This window comes from Akebia trifoliata, chromosome 1 (genome assembly GCF_017979445.1).
Source record: "Akebia trifoliata isolate Shusen 1 chromosome 1, ASM1797944v1, whole genome shotgun sequence".
NCBI classification, from domain to species: domain Eukaryota; kingdom Viridiplantae; phylum Streptophyta; class Magnoliopsida; order Ranunculales; family Lardizabalaceae; genus Akebia; species Akebia trifoliata.
The window spans coordinates 7,446,303-7,458,863 of record NC_141375.1 but is presented as its reverse complement, the minus strand read 5'-3'; the positions used below and the strand labels follow the sequence as shown (position 1 = coordinate 7,458,863).

Here is a 12,561-nt window from a genome sequence, read left to right as displayed (position 1 = left end):
TACTAAGGCTTCCATTTATAAGAAAAAATAAAGAAGTACATATGCCTTAGAGGAAATCTTAAATCCAACCTAAACACCGTAGATTAGGGGTAGTGCTAATGATAGTAGGGCACGTGAACGGACACAAATAAAGATCGATTCGTCTTAACCATCAAAGATGATTTGAAACGACGTTACATTAAATACGTCGATTCGTAAAGAGTAAAAGTAATTATGGAGAATCAAGGTAGCCAATAAGAAAGAGATTACGTGTTTCGAAAAGACGGAGAGACTTCGCGTCTCCTCTAGAGGGGGTAATTGTAGAGGGAAATAACAGTGCAATTATCTGAGTCGTACACATGTCCAGGCTGGTTAAGTGGTACCATGCTTAGATCAGCTCACAGGCACTCCTAACAATTTTTGAAAACTCCTAAGGTTCAAAGAAAGTAAAAATGTTGACCTGACCTTCATAAAATCCAACTCTTTATTTTTTTTAAAAATAAAAATAAAATCTAGTATGATGTTAATCCCCCATTTGTTTTCCAAAAAATAAAAATAAAAAATTAGTTCATTACTTTTTCACCATGGGCAGGTAAAGTAGGACTCCCAAAAAAATTAGTTCAATACTCTTTTACCCTAGGTAGGTAGAGTAGGATCCAAAAAAAAAATTAGTTCGTTACTTTTTCACCCTATTTCACCCTAGGCAGGTAGAGTACGACTCCCAAAAAAATTGATTCATTACTCTCTCACCTGGGCAGGTAGAGTAGAACTTTAAAAAAATTAGGGTATGTTTGATTGCATGGAAAGTCACTTTCCATGGAATTTGAAATCCATGAAAAATTAGTTGTAGAAAATAGGTAGGGTTGGAAAATCAAATTCCATTGTTTGATTTCACTTGGATAAAATCATGGAAAAAATATGAGAAAAAAGAAGAAGAGGAAAAGGAGGAAGAAGATGAGAGGAGGGGGACAGGAAGAAGAAGATGACGAGGAAGAGGGAGGGGGGAGGATGTGGCGACGGTGGTGGCGGCGACGGCGATGGTGGCGGCGGCGACGGCGACGATGACGATGGCAGCGGTGACGGTGGCGGCGACGGAGGTAAGTGAGGAAGATGGGGGGAGAACGTGGTGGTGGTGGTAGCGGAGAAGGTGAGGGATGGAGAAGAAGGAGAAGAAGAAAAAGAAGAAGAGAGAGAGAGAGAAGGTGGTCGGCAACGGAGCTGACGGCGACGGTGATGGTGATGACGGCGATGACGACGACAGCGAGGTTAGTGTAATGGTGGTGGTGGTGGTGGTGGTGGTAGTGGTGGTGGTGGTAGGGAAGAATTGAGGATGAAAAATATGGGTGGATTTCATTTTCCCACTCATATGGGTGGGAAAGTGAAATCCATGATTTAGTGGACTTTTTGAATGGGGTGGAAAATGAATTTCCATTTCCATGTGCAATCAAACACTTGAAAAATGTCATTTTCCATGGAAATTGATTTTCCACCCTATTTTCCATGTGCAATCAAACATACCCTTAGTTCATTACTCTTTCACCCTGGGCAAGTAGAGCAGGACTCCCCAAAAAATTAAAAATTTGTTTATTACTCTTGTACCCTATGCAGGTAGAGTAGGATTCCAAAAAAAAATTAGATCATTACTCTTTCACCCTAAGTAAGTATAGTAGGACTCCCAAAAAATTAGTTCATTACTCTTTCACCCAGGGTAGGTAGAGTAGGACATTCAAATTTTATTTTAATTTTTCGTAGATTTTGCTTAGATTATGCTTAGACCTTATGACTAGATTATGTTCAATTTATGCTCAAATTTTATTAAGTTTCACACAATTTTAATTCATAATTTTCTCAAGTTTTGCTCAGATTTTATGTAGATTTTACGCAGCTTTTCATCGTTATGTTTGTTATCCTCTCAACTTGAGTGTGTAAAATGGAGGTACGCCTTTTCATAATCATCATCACGTTGTTGCACACAAGTGCACTCTCATTGCATTTGCATTTGTCAAGGAGAATTTTTCAAAATTCAAGGATTTGACATTTTTAGTTCGAGAAGAGCTTACCCTCAAGGATCTGGACATCTTGACAAATTGCTGAATCAGGTTGCAAAATGAACTGTCACTGGCTTTAGCATTCGCATGTCGCACTATCTACCACAATAGATTGACCATTTAGTTTGCTTCCACCCTCTCCAAAAAGGGGCATCTATAGACACCCCATTTTTTGCATCTACCTAATACTACAATTTGTCACTTGATTGCGATGAAGTCCTAATGATGAACGTAAAGAATTCGAAGGCTTGAGAGTACTGTCCTTGATTTCTCCTGTTTCTAGTCATTTCGTCTCCCTTACTCGTTACAACTCGACATAGAAATTTACGCACGCTTAGGATTACTAAATCTTACACCCAATTTAGCAAGCACGTACGCTTAGGTTCGCTACACAGTTCGATAATTTAGAGGCCTTGTTACGCTAGGAAAATACGACCTTGAAACTTAGAAATAATCACGTTGGGATTGAAAGAAACCTCACACCAAAATTCGTAAAAATCTGTAAAAATTAACAAAATGACAAAAATACCCCTCATGAATTTCGGACCTCCGAAAAATCTCGAAAGTATCTCCATTGCCTTCAGAATATGATTTTGAGTATAGTGAGACTCAAAACGATGAAAACAAAGAAATTTATGAGAAGTCACAGACATGATTGAAATGCTCCTCAATATCCAACTTTTACCTAGAGACCTCATTCTTAGGAAAACATGATAAATTTTTAAAAAGTTGAAAATTTCTCAACGAATCAAAATGAAATCAAACTAAAAAATTTATCGACCAATTGAGATTCGAAATCAAATTAAAATCCAAAATCAAAATCACATTAAAATTAATTGAACAATTCAAATTAAAATTTTATTAAAATCAAATTAAAAATCCAAATTAAAAATTAATTGATCAATTAAAATCAAATTGAAATTCAAAATCAAATTAAAAACTCAAATAAAAATTTATCAATCAATAAAATAAAAATTAAAAATTCAATCAACTAATTAAACAAAAATTAAAGTCAATCAATCAAAAATTAAATTAAAATTTAATCGACCAATCTAATCAAATTCGAAGTAAAACACAAACGCTGAAAATTGAAACTAAAATTTAGTCAATTAATAAAAATTTCAAATTACAAATCAACTAACTTACAAAATTAGAAATTAAAATTGAAGCGATCATTTAAAATTAAAAAAAAAAAAAAGAATATAAATATTGATCAATCACAACTCATCGATGGAGGATTATCATGGTATTAGTAACGTGGGATCATCACCCCAATTCTCATAAAAAGAAATGTGTAAAAAGGGAGTGAAATAAAAAAATAAAAATTAGAAGGACAAAAATAGAAACACGGCTACTATAAAACAGGGTGAATGTCTCTAATTGGAGAAGGGGCTCTTCTTCACATCTGGATGACTCTCTCTCTCTCTCTCTACACTCTCCTTCTCTCCGACTAAAAGTTGTCTCTCACGTCCTCTCTCTCTCTAATGGCTCTCTCTCAGGTCTTCTGCTCTCTCTAATGGCTCTCCCTCAGGTCTTCTGCTCTCTCTAATGGCTCTCCCTCAGATCCTTTTTTCTATACGTTCCTAGTGGCAGCTCTAAATCTCTGAACGTTTCTAACTGGCTGAAGGACTCTCTCTCTCTCTGCTAGCCTTTCTTTGAGCTCTCTCTCTGCTGGCCTTGCTCTGATCTCTCTCTGCCAGCCTTTCTCTTCCTCTCCCCCACGTTGTCTCTCTCTATCCCCTTTGACAGCTGGTAGCTAGAAGCAAAGAAAAGAAAAAGAAAAAGAAAAAAGAAAAAAAGAAACAGACTTACCTGGGCAGCAACCATGTTCCCCTCCTTCTCTTAAATGCCCCCACACAGCCGTTGCCATGATTTTTCTCTTCTCTTAAACACCCTCATACAACCATTACCATGACCTTTCTTTTCTCTTGAACGCCCCAGCACACCCACTTTCAACTCTCATTCTTCTTTTAAATACAGAGTCAATTTTTTTTTTCTCTTTCCTTGATCGACAACACAGCAGCAATGTCTGCAAATTTTTCTTCCTCTCTCTATCGCCCGAGCACAACAGCAACATCTACAAGTTTTTTTTCTTTTCTCTTTCACCTCAGCATAGCAGCAACAACTGCAGGTCTTTTTCTTCTCTCAATCCACCAAGCGGCAACGTTTTCAACCTCCCAATAGTAGCCATCATCTTGTCGTTTTCTTACATTCTCTGACGTCTCCCAGTATTTTGAGTGGAATCACAGAAGCCCCCTTTCCGTCATCAAGGTAAGTTTGTTAGAGTTATATTATTTATTTATTTTTCTCTTTTTCCTCATGTTTTGTTCTTTGTTCTTGTTTATTTGTTCTTTTTTTCATGCCAAATTTACCAAAACATGCACCACATTTCGATTATTTATTAAAATGATAAACTGTAGCAATTAATTCCGAAAATGGTAATTTTACCATTTTCGAAATTAATATTTTTTACCAAAATGGTAAAAACAGTAAAATGTAATTTTTTTTTACCGAAAATACCTTTTTTTATTTTTTGACAAAAATTCAAAAAAACAATCCTCTCCTCTTTCATATTTCTATTTAGTGTTGGGAAGATTAAAAAGAAGAGAACGATTTACTTGGATTTTAATTTATTTCTAAGGTTAAAATGGTAAATACATATGTAAAACAAAAAAGGGTATTTTTGGTAAAAAAAAAATACATTTTACTATTTTTACCGTTTTAGTAAAAAATATTAATTCCAAAAATGGTAAAATTACCTTTTTCGGAATTAATTGCTATAGTTTACCGTTTTGGTAATTAATTATGAAAACTGTACCGTTTTGGTAAATTTCTCTTTTTTCATTGTATTAGTGTTTTTCTATTATTTTTAAATTATATTAATTAGGTGGTTTGAGGTATAGAGTTTTTTTTTTTTTTTTTTTCTTTCATCCTTCCTCGTGATTCATTATTTTATAAGGATTTGTTTTTTTTTATTATGAAATTCATGATTACTATGCTTATGTTGATATGATGAAATTGAGGTTTAAATTCTTTTGGTGAATAGAGCAATCCGAACTACTTTTGCAATTATTCATGTTTAGGATTAAATAACGTTCAATTCAATAGGTCCTAACATATGATATATTTGTGGGTGATTTGTGAATTATTCTAAGTGATGTTATATTTATCACATTGGAAAATATTCATGATTTAATTATCAAACTGGGGATTAATTTGTATGTTAGGATATTTTTCACTAATTCAAAATTTCCAACATGTAATATATTTATCAATTTAACGAATATTGTTGCTTGGACAGAAAATAAATCATTCTGATAACTTTTATGTTTGCAATAAGTTATTGGATAATTTAGTAACTATGCATGCTTTAGATGATGACTATTTCGAAAATTTGCAAATTATATGCATATCCTCATATTCTTAATTTAGAAGTTGGATGCATATGGAAACCTTCAAATGTGAAAATTTTGCATCTATTCATATGTTATCGAATTGGAAAGTTGCTATGCTCATATATTACCAGTTTGACAGTTATACATGATTTAAATTCTCTTGATTTAAAAGGTTTACTACTAGTCATATGTTAGCAATTTGGAAAGTTTTCGTGGTTTATATTCTCTTGATTTGAGAATTTTACTGATTTGAAAAATTCATGTTCAAGGAAATTTGTAGCTTTCTAATTCAAAAATTTCATGTTTTTTCGTAATTTTCTATCTTGAAGAATTTATCATTGTAAATTTCTAATTTGGGAAGTTTCATATTTCTAATTTAGAAACCTCATAAGTTACCAATTTAGAAATTTCACATTTCTAACTTTTTTTTAATTTAGAAAATTTTTGCAAACTCTCATTGTTATTGATTTGAAAAACATTTGCATGGGATTTTGTAGTTGGCTTTATATCATGGGATATAGAAGGCTTTTTCGTAAATTCTCCCTTATTATGTAAAATTCGAGGAATAATCTAAATAATTGAATAATCTTAGTCATAAGATTCGTTTAGCAAATCCGATATAGATTGATGATGATTGGACCCTAGTTTGACTTTAGTTTTTGTATGTTGACCATAAGACATTTTTTAATCGTAATAGAAATCGATCACCTCGATTGGGCGGGTTCGGTACCTAACACCTTTTGAAACCCGTAATCTGACCCCTTACTCATTTCTCTTATCTGTGGACCGATTCAGATATATTTGGAATTATTTTTGGTTCCTAGACCTAAACTAGGTGGCAACTCCCATTTCTTAGAAAATCTCCCATTTACTAATCAGAAAACCTCTTCATTATTTAGTGAAAAATGGTCGAGGCAATTTTAAGTAAATAGTTGGGTGATTAGGTAGAAATCTTGTGAATGAGGAGACACTTATTTGGCTAGTGTTCATTTACCACTTCATGTAACTAGGCCTTTGATTCAAGTGGATTGACTCTATACAAGAAAGGAAAGACCCAATCTATCAACATGAAAAGCTTTTTTAACTAACATGGGAAGTCTTCCAAAGAAGAAAAAATTATAGAAGATCGGCAACATAATCTAAAATCTACAAGAGCATCTGCAACTCCATTGCATTCGTCCAAACTGGTCGAATACTCCATCAAAGCTTGGATAAGATCAATTTTGTTTTATGCGTCACTGAACTCACTTTCCATGGGAAAGAATGACCCTTTAATGCTTTCACCACTAGGAGCAAATCCAGCTCTAAAAGATCTGAATGTGATGAAAATTCAACATTTGTTTTATTGGAAGTGTTTCCATAGAACCAACAGCTTCCTCTGTTGAAAATTCCTTCATCTTTTAAGATATAACTACCTCTGGACCTCCTTGGATTCAACTTAATTTTATCCAACCTCTTGGAGGAGATGCACTATGCAAAAAGGCTCATATTTGATGGCCTTAGCCTGTTAAATTTGGAGAAATTTGACAGACCAGCCCATCAAATATTTTCTTGTAAAATTTTTCTTTCGACAGCCTTGAACTGTCAAATTATTGGAGGATTTACTTCAGAAAATAAAATAAAATAAATCCATGGTCTATCGTCGTCGAATATGGAGGTTTAACAAATAATAGGACTGTTCTCTAATTCACCAATCACAACAAACGAAACAGTAATAAAAACATAAAAAAAAAAAAAAAATATTCATGAAACAAAGATCACTCATAGAAACCAAATCTTAACCATCCAAGAAACTCAATTCACATTAAATTCAATTAAAAACTAAACAAATAACGTATCATTGCAATATCGACTAATTTAAAAACAACATAGTAAAACAAATTGTTCAACTAAAATTAAGAATGAGAAACAAAAACACAGGTTCAAAATTCAAAACTACTTCTCACTAAAGATGCGAAGTTGTCAATCGTTGATGCACCATCCCAAGCCCAATTATCATATCGCCAACCTTAGACTTTCTTTGCTGGGTTTTAATTTCCCGTATCATCATATTGTCTTGTCATCTTAAAAATATTGGATCTGCAAGATCGTCGACAAGACACATTTTGTTATAGAACAAGAGAAACATTTAAAGGAATGGAAGCAAAAAAAACAAAAAAAATTAGAAAAAAGAATTCATGGGATTTTTTAGCGAATCCATAAACGAGAAATAGAAAGCTTAATTGCCCAAAATCATTTGTAGGTGAAAAAAAAAATTGTTTGAAAAGAAAAAAAAAAAAAACAAAAACAAAAAAAGCAATCAAACCCATGTACCATTAAAACCCTAACATAAAATAAAAAAACTAGCATCAGCAAAAAAATTGATACATAAATACTATCAATCAAGATATAACTCACATAAATGAAATTCTGGATATTTGGAAGATTTTGAAAAGTGAAAACTACCTTCTTTACAATCTAAAGCAGAAAAATTCAATACAAACCGAGCTAAAGAAATAGGTAAGTAAAAAAGAGACCAATACTATCTGTTTTCATCTCTAGTTAAGTTAGGACCATCAAACACTATGACTAATACTTGGATGAAGAAAACATAGAAACTATATGAAAGCGCCCTCGATCCGTGGTGTGTGTGGATCCGCTTTTAACCTTTGAGGTTTGGGAGTCGCCACCTAGTTATTATGGTCTAGGAACCGAATATAGACTCGAAACGGATAAAAACAACTAATCTACTAAAAAAAATACTGAGTCTGGGGATCACATTACGGGGTTGGAAGGTGTTAGGCACCAACCCCGCCCGGCCAATGCCGATCTCTACTTATTCCTAAATAGAACTACATTGCTAAAAGGACCTAATCAATAAAAAAAATTTAAATCTTTACCTTTACAAAGACAACGGTCTTGTTCCCTCAGATCTGGTAGAATAGTTCTTCGTACAGCACTCCTCGCTTCGTTCTGTCACTGGATTTGTTTCGGATCTCCAAAATAAAGTATCTCCTTATGATTTTTTCTAATTTTTTATGAATTTTTGGGGTGTTTTGGAAGGGTTTCTAAGTGTTTTTTGAGCTAATGTTGGGGTATGGATGTTAGGCAAAGAGTTGGGGCTTCAAAATCAAGGTTTATGGGAGGCTAGGGAAGCTTTTTGACCTTCTTTTCTTAGGGTTTATTTTTTCATACGAAAATAGGTTGTAAGATCCCTTATTTATATATTTTTTTAAGTGCTTGTTTAGATAGAGTTAGTGTTTAATTATAATTCTTTTAGAGAAAGTTATTGTTTAATTATAATTGTAGAGTTATATTTTAATTAGAATTGTTTTAAATAGAGTTATTATTTAATAGGATTGTTTTAAATAGAGTTATTATTTAATTAGAATTCTATTAAGGTTTTGACTTTTAATCTCACTTGATTGACTTTAAGATTTTGACTTTAGTCTTACTTGATTGATTTTAAGATTTTGACTTTAATCTTACTTGATTGGCTTTAAGATTGACTTTAGTCTTAATTGATGGACTTTAAGATCTTAACTTTAGTCTTACTTGATTGACTTTAAGATTTTAATTAAGATTTCACTTTACATTAAGTAATGTTTTAATTATTAATTTCAGAATTTTTAATTATTAAAATTGTAAAATTACCGTTTTGCCCTCGGAGAAGACTTTTTGTGTTTTAAGTCAGTTTTTGATGTTCTAGGATGTTTTGGAATCGATTTTTCATAAGGAATTCAATAGAAATATTGGTTTGTGTCATTTATGAAATTTCTTGTGCGAAATAATCGTGAACTTTATAAGGGGCATTTTCGTAATTTTATCAAATTTTGTGAAAATTGGCAAAATGGTTTATTTGGTTTCGATTTGTTGTTTTATGTATTTGAAAGGATTTTCCTAAGCGTTATGTAGGCTATAGGGATGTTTTGATGTTAGGGGTATTTTGGTAATTTAGTCATTTTTTAGTGATTTTTACCGTGAAGCTTCTGTTTGTCTGTAGTATGATGATTTCTATGTTTTTGGGGTCATTTTATCCTAGCGTAGCGTAGTTTTCTAGAGTTTTGTTTGCTTGAGATACATCATCTGAATTTCTGAAATACATCTAGTAACAAATAAAACATTGGAATGATCATTCATCATTAGGAACCGTCGCGTGATTAACCAGGCGAATGCAAAAATGAGGTGTCTACACTATAGAAAGTGGAAACCTTGAATTTAGTGTCAATGTCAATCTTTAGAATTCCTATTTGTATCTCTTGAACCACCTTAGCAAAATATAGAAAAACAAATATACTTTTTAGTCTCTATCATCTAAATAGACTAGAACCAGAACTAGGAAACATAAAACCAAAATCTAAGAAAAACCAGAATTGTGAGACTTATGGTAATAATGGTTATATGAAGTGTCAAACTCAAACCAAGCAGCATAGCACCAGGACCCATCCAGACACTTTATTGATGGTATGTGGAAAATTTCCTCTCTATAAAATACTAAATTTAAGAATAGCAAATATGGAAAAATATTAAAAAAAAAGAAAGAAGTATCACAGAGGCATACATTGATATGTATATAATTAATTTTTCTCAAGCACCTAAATCAAACTAAATAAATACTCAGTGCAAACTAAGAAATTAGTATATGTATAGGGACCAGAACTTACTTCAGAGTCAACTCTGTGTTGAAGCCTATAATAGAACACTACAAGAGACCATAACTCTTCGTTGTATCTCGATGGTCAAGTCCTAGTTCTCTCTCATTGATATCCAAAGCCTTTCGTTGATAAATTGTGGCCTGTGAATAATGTAACTTTTAGAAGTAAAAGTAAAAACATAATAGAAGGCAAACTTGAATACCTAAAGAAGCCATCACTATGTTAGATGAGGAAGCCAAGACACTTAGATGTATTTTCTACAAGTAATTTGATAGAAGTTTGTAATGTGGTAGGCTTTGTATTGATCTATGTCATAGAAGATGCATCAATTAGCAAGAATTAAGATGTACACTACGTCATAATGCGTCAAAACCGACTGTCCAAGACAGTCGTTTTTGAAAAAAATGACTGCCCCTGCAGTCGGAAAAAAAGTCGTTTAAAAAGGAGTGGTTTTTAAAAAACGACTGTCCCTGACAGTCGGAAAAAACGACGGTAAAAAAGACTGTCTTTGACAGTCGGCAAAAACGACGGTATAAATAACTGTCTTTGACAGTCGGCAAAAACGACGATCTTTAACCGTTGTTTTTTTTACAATACGAGCTTTTTTTTTTTTTTAATTAAAAAATTATTCAATATCTAAAAAGTGCAAATTGAGGCTGCATCATCATTTCTATTATCCATTTCAATGTAATAATTTTTTTATTAAAAAGAATGTGAGATCCAATAGAAGACCCTACAATGTCACAACAAATTAAGGGGATACGACAATGACTTCCCCTCGATTGTAATAGTTTGGGTATCACTTAATGAAAGTGGTTCCATAATAGGTTGAGTTCAGATTCCTATGGAAGAAATTAGGGAGATAATGCTCTCTGCACTTGTTATCTAATCTCTATCCAACTGCACCCATTATTTCTTCTCAACCTCCTCTTCATCATCTTCTTCAACCTTTCAACGTCTCCCCAATCGCCATTATCCGCATATAAGTTCGACAACAACAAGCAGCTCCCTGCACTCTCAAGTCATGTAAATATCACTAGTGCCATCACGTACTCATAGCCCCTCGCTAGAGCTTTGACAGAACTCCACAACCCTATGGTCTTCATCACTGGCCTGCATGCTTGCGATATCTGTTCACCAGACACCCATAATTGAATTTAAGATAAAGTGATGAATCTCAATATCATATATATATGACAAATCGTGTTTGCCAAATAGTTGGCACACCAACTATTTTTATAACATGCCAAACAAACAATTAGAGACAAAAGGGATAAAAACAAAGAGGAAGAACAGAGCAGTGGCAACATTTAGAGCTCAAAAACCCAAACTGAAGAGCCTCTTGAGAGAAGTAAATGACAAGGTGGAGCAGTCATTAAAACAATATAATAGTTATCCGCACCTCTGATGACATATTTATTTCCATTGTTGGGTGTGTTATAAGTAAGAATCAGGATCAGGTAAGGTGTTCCGTTCTAGAAACGGTGTCCACATGGCATATAATAAAAAAAGTCAATTGAGATGGTTTGGTTATGTATAACAAATACAAGTGTGAGAACTTTGGTGCAGGGCATTGTAAATGATGTCAATGAAATATAAGTGTAGAATTTACATCTGTTAAGAGACAGTCCGAGTAATTAGAGGTTTTGTTCCTGTTGTTCTGTCTCCCGGCTACAATCTCTATCAAAAGTACCCCAAAGCTGTACACATCTGCCTTTTCTGTTAGCTGACCGTGGGCTAGATATTCGGGAGCCATATATCCACTGTAAATTAAATAAATAAAAAACCATATAGTCATCATAAACATAGTCCATTATATACACACATCAGACCTAAACACCTTCATGTAGATAGATTAGTTGTGGGCAGTTCTTGTCTAGGGGCATAAATATGTTATACGTGCATGTGTGCACATAGACCAAATGTTTGTGGAGAAAGAAATTTATCATCCCCCCAGGAGGTTGCATAGTTGCATGATGCTTTCTATGGAAGATGAATCACAAGGATGTTAAAGTTAGGAGTAGTTATAGAGCTCAAATCATTCTAACAAACGAAAATTCACTTTACAACTATTCTAAAGGTATACATACTTACAGTGTTCCTGCAATTACACTAGACCAAACCTATGAATGATTCTGATCTTTGAGTTCTCGTGCAAGTAGACCAAACCTTCTGTTGTGCCAATAATTATCTCAAATCCACAATGTGAAAAAAGCCCATATTTGACGGTCTTAGCCCGTCAAATTTTGAGAAATTTGATGGACCCTCCCGTCAAATATGCCCGTCAAATATTCTCTTGTAGAATTTTTTTTTTGACGGCCCTGGACTATCAAATTATTGGAGAATGGATTTTAAAAAAAAAAAAAAACAAAAAAACAATCCATAAAGTATGACCGTCGAATTTGGAGGTTTAACAAACAATAGCACGGCCCTCTAATTCACCAATCACAATGAACGAAATAATAATAAAAAAAATCAGAAAAATAAAAAACAAAAGAAAAATCA

The 12,561-nt window shown here is 33.4% G+C and overlaps 1 protein-coding gene and 1 pseudogene across 2 annotated transcripts in view; both read right to left on the bottom strand.

Moving 5' to 3' along the window:
* The window catches only part of LOC147410605 (lysine--tRNA ligase-like), a 40,081-nt pseudogene extending 35,840 nt beyond the window's left edge, over nt 1–4,241 (bottom strand). The window contains exon 1 of the transcript XR_015177098.1: nt 3,840–4,241. The product of XR_015177098.1 is annotated as a lysine--tRNA ligase-like (transcript). The remainder of the gene's footprint in view (nt 1–3,839) is intronic.
* Nucleotides 4,242–10,694: 6,453 nt separating this feature from the next.
* On the bottom strand, nt 10,695–12,162 carry LOC147410604 (cysteine-rich receptor-like protein kinase 2). The gene is made up of 3 exons (XM_086437464.1): nt 12,151–12,162; nt 11,669–11,819; nt 10,695–11,186 (listed from the first exon to the last, which is right to left on the bottom strand). The coding sequence occupies exons 2-3, from the start codon at nt 11,810–11,812 to the stop codon at nt 11,079–11,081; spliced, it is 252 nt and encodes an 83-aa protein (XP_086293590.1). The 5' UTR covers nt 11,813–11,819; nt 12,151–12,162; the 3' UTR covers nt 10,695–11,078.
* Nucleotides 12,163–12,561: the final 399 nt, after the last annotated feature.

Excerpts from the sequence above, each read along its gene's own strand:
- LOC147410604 (XM_086437464.1), bottom strand. The coding sequence starts at position 11,812 with ATGGCTCCCGAATATCTAGCCCACGGTCAGCTAACAGAAAAGGCAGAT. Across the intron at positions 11,187-11,668 it reads CGGACTGTCTCTTAACAGAT|ATATCGCAAGCATGCAGGCC; the intron begins GTAAATTCTACA and ends TCTGGTGAACAG.